The sequence below is a fragment of the Sinocyclocheilus rhinocerous genome, unplaced genomic scaffold (assembly GCF_001515625.1).
Source record: "Sinocyclocheilus rhinocerous isolate Xijiao unplaced genomic scaffold, SAMN03320098_v1.1 scaffold6, whole genome shotgun sequence".
NCBI lineage: Eukaryota > Metazoa > Chordata > Actinopteri > Cypriniformes > Cyprinidae > Sinocyclocheilus > Sinocyclocheilus rhinocerous.
The window spans coordinates 477896-484170 of NW_015661999.1; the positions used below are offsets into that span (position 1 = coordinate 477896).

Consider the following 6275-nt stretch of genomic DNA (forward strand, 5'->3'; position numbering starts at 1 on the left):
TTATCTTAGTATTTTTTTCCCCATTCAAAAACTTACACAGATCATGATGGTCATGAAATGCATTTAAGGATTGTTTTTCAAGGTCATTTTAAAAGAATTGCCAAGTTTTGATTACTTAGCAGTATTGCTCTTCGATTGCATACGACAATGGCGCATGTTAAGGAGTGTGTTGAGGAGACTCGTGTCTTCACAAATCTGGCCATTTGAGAAAGAGAAAGTACTCCTTAAACTGGGGAGTTAGTTTTGAAACTTGCAGTTTATTTAGTTATTTTTTGTAGAGTAACCTCTTGTGTAAATATCAAAAACATTTTGACTCTTGAATTTCAACTAAAAAATAAACTTTACAATAAATGGGAGAAGCCACCATATCAATGAGTATAAATTAAACTTCAGATTATTCTAATAATCGTTATTTGATGTGTAATGTGCACAAAATGTCTTAAATTATTATACTCAAAAAATACAAAAGATTTCATATCTGCTTCAAGTAGATTAACTATTGAAGTGAATGACTATAATTATGTCATCTTTGTACATCCTTGCCAAATCCTGTGGCAGACTGAGCATTTTGGCTTGGGTTCAGTGGAGCAGCCATCGCTGCCCAGAGCATGACTGATCAGATGAGTATCACTGTTCTCATCCTCCAGAGCAGAAAGAGCTCTACCCTTCCTCCTTGCAGCAGTCTATGCATCTGTCCAACTGTAAAACCCAGTCCAGAAACTGGTTTCTTCCACTGGATGTCAGACAGATGTTCCCTTAAGACCTGCACAGCAGTCTCTGTGCAACAGTTCCCAGAGTCCATCAGTAGCTAGAATCAAGAATTTGTCCTGTGGTCGCAACTTGTGATATGTAGTTTCTGGATCTGCTATAAGGTGACGTGACATGTGGCCAAGTATGTTAGTGCTCTGGTGCTCGGAATTAGTGCATTGGTGGTGTGTGGTATTTTCGTTTCCGATCAGCAGCTCTGGACGTGCCTCGTAGATGCGATTCAAGAGCACACTGCTCCGCTTAAATTTCATGTCTCCAAAAGCCCTGAAAGGAATCAACAGGCCCAATAACCTGTCATGTTTCACCACTGTCTTCCGCTCAGAAGCAGAATGCTCCAAAATAACCCGTTGTATCTCGTCTGGGTTGTGGGCATTGTGGTCGTTGGTAATAGTGAGAGCTGACCACCTCCCATCATCCCCTTGGACCCCGAGAACTGCTCTGCTGTCACCCATATTATTGGCCACATGAAGATCTTTTCGGTCCACGTGAACCACACAAACCGTGCATCCAGACAGAGCCACTCTGAGAGGTGTGAAATGAGCAAAAGGAACCCCAAAGTCCACCTGGGCCTCCAAGGAAATATCGTTATCCAATCTTTTGAAAGTTTCTTAATGCTGTTTGTATATCATTGTCATCATCCTTGTGCAGATCTATCCTCTCCTGCCAGTATGTCCTCAGGCTATTGAAGTATAGTTTACCAGCATCTGTGCTAACAAAGTCATTGGGATGCTTGTGCCATTGTAGCACTGGAATGGAAGCACAGGCTGTTCACTCTCCACAGCCTCCTCTATCTCTGTTAAAGTCTTCAGTGGAAGTAGAGACAGATATGTAGTAAAAGAGGCGTTCACTAACAGACCCTGCATGGCCATCAAACACTGAACAGCATGCCACGGCTCTGAAGACATTGCAGCACTCCGTCGGTCTTCACTTGGGGAGTTTGATGGTAGGATATTACTATCAAACCCTTTTATTGACTCATACCGTCCATAACCATTTGGTTTTAAACTATATTCATTAGACTTCGAAACATGGTTTATTGCTTGAAGTGGAAAAAAAGAAGTGCTGGACAGGTGTTGTTCCCATTTTCGACCCCCTGCCAAATTTTTACCCCCTGGTTGAAATCGATATCTGATTGCCTAATCCTAACCCTACCCCTAATCCTAACCCCTCCCCCACACCTAACCCTAAACCTACCAATACTAGGGGGTAATAATCTGGCGGGGGTCAGAATTTGGCACAACAATGGCCCACTTCAATCAAGCGCTGTGAGTGACATCTGTTTTGCTTTGGAATTGTATTTTCTTCTGGGGTTTAGAATCATTGGTGGATCTGTGCAGATTGTGTGCAATGCAGTGGTTCTATTCAGAGTCAAATATCCCTGTATTGCTGCTTTCCATCTCTGTATTGACCACTGATGTCTAAAGTGGTGCACTGAAGTTGGAGACATGTATGCCAGGAGAAGCTATGGATGGAATCTGAATCTGTAAATGTTTTATGTGACATGAGTAAAACAAAACAATCAAACCAATGTAAGCAATCAAGATTTTTTTGTGCTAAGGACATAGGCTAAACATAAACAACTGAATCATATATACAGTTCTCATTATATACAGTTCAGCCATACTGTGTAGTGGCAACAACAAACTGACTGCACGCAAGTGCAGCTGTTACTAAAGGCTCTCAAGACACCAAACGATTAATTTTCAATAAATACAAATATAACGAATTTTAATATATGGAATTGTATACCTTTAAGTCTATTAGAGCCGATCTGAATATTCTAAACGCACTTTTCCAGACTTTTTTTTTTTACATTTCACAGATCTGCTTCTAAAAGTTCTCACGTTGTTTTAAAGCTAAGCTCAAGGAATGAGAAAGTCCATTCTATGTATATTCTTAGCTGCGCGGGAGCGCGCCTACCTTGCACAGCGAAAATTAATTTCAATAGTAGAAAAGTAAAACTTATGGAAGCCGAACCCTAAAAAACACAAATGTCATAATTATGACATAAAAAGTCGAGATTATGACAAAACGTCATCTTTATGACATTGATGTAAATGATTTTTTGTCAAAATTGTGACTTTTCATCTTGGAATATGTTCGATTTTTATGCAATGATTGTTTTTAATGTCATAATTTCGACGTTTCGTTATAATTATGATTTTGCGTTACTATGTAGCTTCATGTGATTTTATTAGCGCGTTGATGACGTAATTACGTAATGACGCAGGCAACAACCGAATAGGTTCTTTGAAATGAACTCTTCAAAAGAACCGATTGGCGGAAATGATTTGGATTTCCCATCACGATTTGTGGGAATATATATAAACCAAAGACTTAAAACTAAAGATGTCTTTCATTAAACGCTGCCGATTTTCTCCAAATGTACTGGATATTTATATTTCCAAGGACGGAGAAACTAACTTTTAGGGCAGCATTGTATTGGTTCATATTCACAATTTCCGGTAAAAGAAACAGGGAGGTTTAGGTTTCAACCAATAAACTCCGTAAACGTCACAAAAACCCGCCCACAAGAGACTCAGATAACCAATGAGAATTATAATAACAGGCGTCCCGCCCCCGCGGTATGTGCGTCTTGTGTAAGCGTTGCCGAGTGTTTTGAGGGCTGATGACACGCTGTTATATGAACTTAGTGGGCATGTTGTTGTTTCTGAAGTTGCCCGAATAATACATTTATTTATCTGACGCGTTTATTGGTTGACGAAGGCTTTATAAGAAGCTATTTTTTATTATTTCTGTCATTGTTTATGTTGAGAACACTGTAATTGCATAAACATGATGAACAGGACTTTATCGAGAAAACTTCTGGGCTCCATGTGTGGGATCTCCAATCCTCGACTGAGCTTCGCTCAAAGCGCCGTCAACACTGTGCAGAGGCAGAAAGGTACAGCATTACTAAATCTATTTCTCTAGTCTAGAGCAGGGGTGCCCAACTGTCCTGCAAAGTTCAGCTCCAACCCTAATCAAACACACCCAAAGCAACTAATTAGGGTCTTCAGGATCACTTAAAAATTAAAGGCAGGTGTCTTTGATTAGAGTTGGAGCTAAACTTTGCAGGACAGTCGATCGCCAGGAGCAGGGGTTGGGCACCCCTGGTCTAGAGACTAACAGTGACGCAGCTGAATTGAGCTTGTGTAAGTTACTGTAGAAGGCTGTGCTAATACAGATACTAGCAAGCTGACATGTAAATACATGCTTGGCTTTATAATATGGCTGTATTTATTCCAGTCACTATAACTTTCAGTGTTGATAAACATGTCTGTGTTTCTCCACAGAGTTGATCAAAAGTAGGGAACTGGAAAAGGATGAACTGAGGCCGCTGTATATGGACTTTCAGGCCACCACACCCATGGTACCCATCTGCCATTGTCATCCTAATTCTATTCCTGCCATCTAGATTAATTTATCTAATCAGACTCGTGAACATTTCTGAATTACATTTCTGGGATGTTTACATGCCATTGTTTTCATTGAACAATGTTCCAGGACCCAAGGGTTTTGGATGCCATGCTCCCCTATCAAGTCAATTACTACGGGAACCCACATTCCAGGACTCACGCTTATGGATGGGAGAGCGAGAGTGCAATGGAAAAAGCGAGAAAAGTAAGTCTTTATTCTAACCTGAATATTTTCATTAAAGAAGCAAGAACATTTTCTCTGGATTTAGATAGCTGAGAGTTGTATTTCTGAGTATTGAAGCATAATATTTTGGTTAAGCCAAAAATGCACTGTTTATGGTAACACAAATGGTATTTCCTCTTCAGCAAGTAGCAGATCTTATTGGTGCCGACCCGAGGGAGATTGTGTTCACCAGTGGTGCGACTGAGTCCAACAATATGTCAATCAAAGTAAGAATGTCATTACTGTGAGGTAAGATTAGGAGAAAGTGGGACGCTGGGACACAAATGACTTGTCATATTCTAAAATAAACAAAGAGGTGAAGTTTATATAGGCTGCGCTGCACTAGTCGTTAAAAACAACTACAAATGTTTTGGTTGTTCTTTTATATCTTGTCTTTTTTTCCATTTTCAAAGGGTGTGGCTCGGTTTTATAAGGCTAAGAAAAACCACATTATTACCACGCAGACCGAACACAAGTGTGTGCTGGACTCCTGCCGAATTATGGAGGCAGAGGGTTTTGATGTAACATACTTACCTGTGAAAAATAATGGACTGATTGATTTGAAGGTAAGCTTTCTGAAAGAGGAAACTTCCAATTTCAGCACCAACCAGAGTAGCAAAAATAATTACATGCTCGGATAGATTGCAGTCCTGTTGGTGGCTGATACTGGCACAGAAAAAAAACATGTGAAAAATTCATCTTTTTGTTTTTTTTTAAACAATGTTTTTTATTGTACTTTTGCAAATTTACTGTATTTTAAATATACCTTATATTTTGCTTTCTTAGCAATTAGAGGAAACAATCCGTCCTGATACCAGTTTGGTGTCCATAATGACTATCAACAATGAGATTGGTGTCAAACAACCAATCAAAGAAATAGGTAACTCTTACTATCAACATCATTCTCTAAACGTGTACCTGTCAATCTTCATATCATCTATATCAATAATGTTTTTGATTTCAGGTCATCTGTGTAGGTCCAAAAATGTGTTCTTCCACACTGATGCTGCTCAGGCTGTTGGAAAGATCCCCATTAATGTCAGTGAATGGAAAGTGGATCTGATGTCCATCAGCGGCCATAAGATCTACGGGCCCAAAGGTAGCATATTGTACATTTAAATGCGCAACGGTCACATTATCCAAAATATATTAATGAGTGGTTGTGTTTTAAGGAGTTGGGGCTTTGTACGTGAGGAGGAGACCCAGAGTTCGTATTGAGCCTTTGCAGAACGGAGGGGGTGGCACAACAATGGCCCACTTCAATCAAGCGCTGTGAGTGACATCTGTTTTGCTTTGGAATTGTATTTTCTTCTGGGGTTTAGAATCATTGGTGGATCTGTGCAGATTGTGTGCAATGCAGTGGTTCTATTCAGAGTCAAATATCCCTGTATTGCTGCTTTCCATCTCTGTATTGACCACTGATGTCTAAAGTGGTGCACTGAAGTTGGAGACATGTATGCCAGGAGAAGCTATGGATGGAATCTGAATCTGTAAATGTTTTATGTGACATGAGTAAAACAAAACAATCAAACCAATGTAAGCAATCAAGATTTTTTTGTGCTAAGGACATAGGCTAAACATAAACAACTGAATCATATATACAGTTCTCATTATATACAGTTCAGCCATACTGTGTAGTGGCAACAACAAACTGACTGCACGCAAGTGCAGCTGTTACTAAAGGCTCTCAAGACACCAAACGATTAATTTTCAATAAATACAAATATAACGAATTTTAATATATGGAATTGTATACCTTTAAGTCTATTAGAGCCGATCTGAATATTCTAAACGCACTTTTCCAGACTTTTTTTTTTTACATTTCACAGATCTGCTTCTAAAAGTTCTCACGTTGTTTTAAAGCT

General features: G+C 39.4%; 1 protein-coding gene and 1 pseudogene across 1 annotated transcript; one reads left to right on the forward strand and one right to left on the reverse strand.

Annotated features, from left to right (window-relative positions):
* Positions 1-147: 147 nt before the first annotated feature.
* Positions 148-2301, reverse strand: LOC107727183 (pyruvate dehydrogenase [acetyl-transferring]-phosphatase 1, mitochondrial-like; annotated as a pseudogene).
* Positions 2302-3365: 1064 nt separating this feature from the next.
* Positions 3366-5682, forward strand: LOC107727180 (cysteine desulfurase, mitochondrial-like; the record flags this gene model as incomplete). Its single annotated transcript, XM_016536965.1, has 8 exons — positions 3366-3673; positions 4065-4141; positions 4276-4392; positions 4554-4637; positions 4824-4976; positions 5197-5290; positions 5375-5509; positions 5583-5682. Coding segments are annotated over exons 1-8 (869 nt in total), but the record flags the coding sequence as incomplete, so codon positions are not given.
* Positions 5683-6275: the final 593 nt, after the last annotated feature.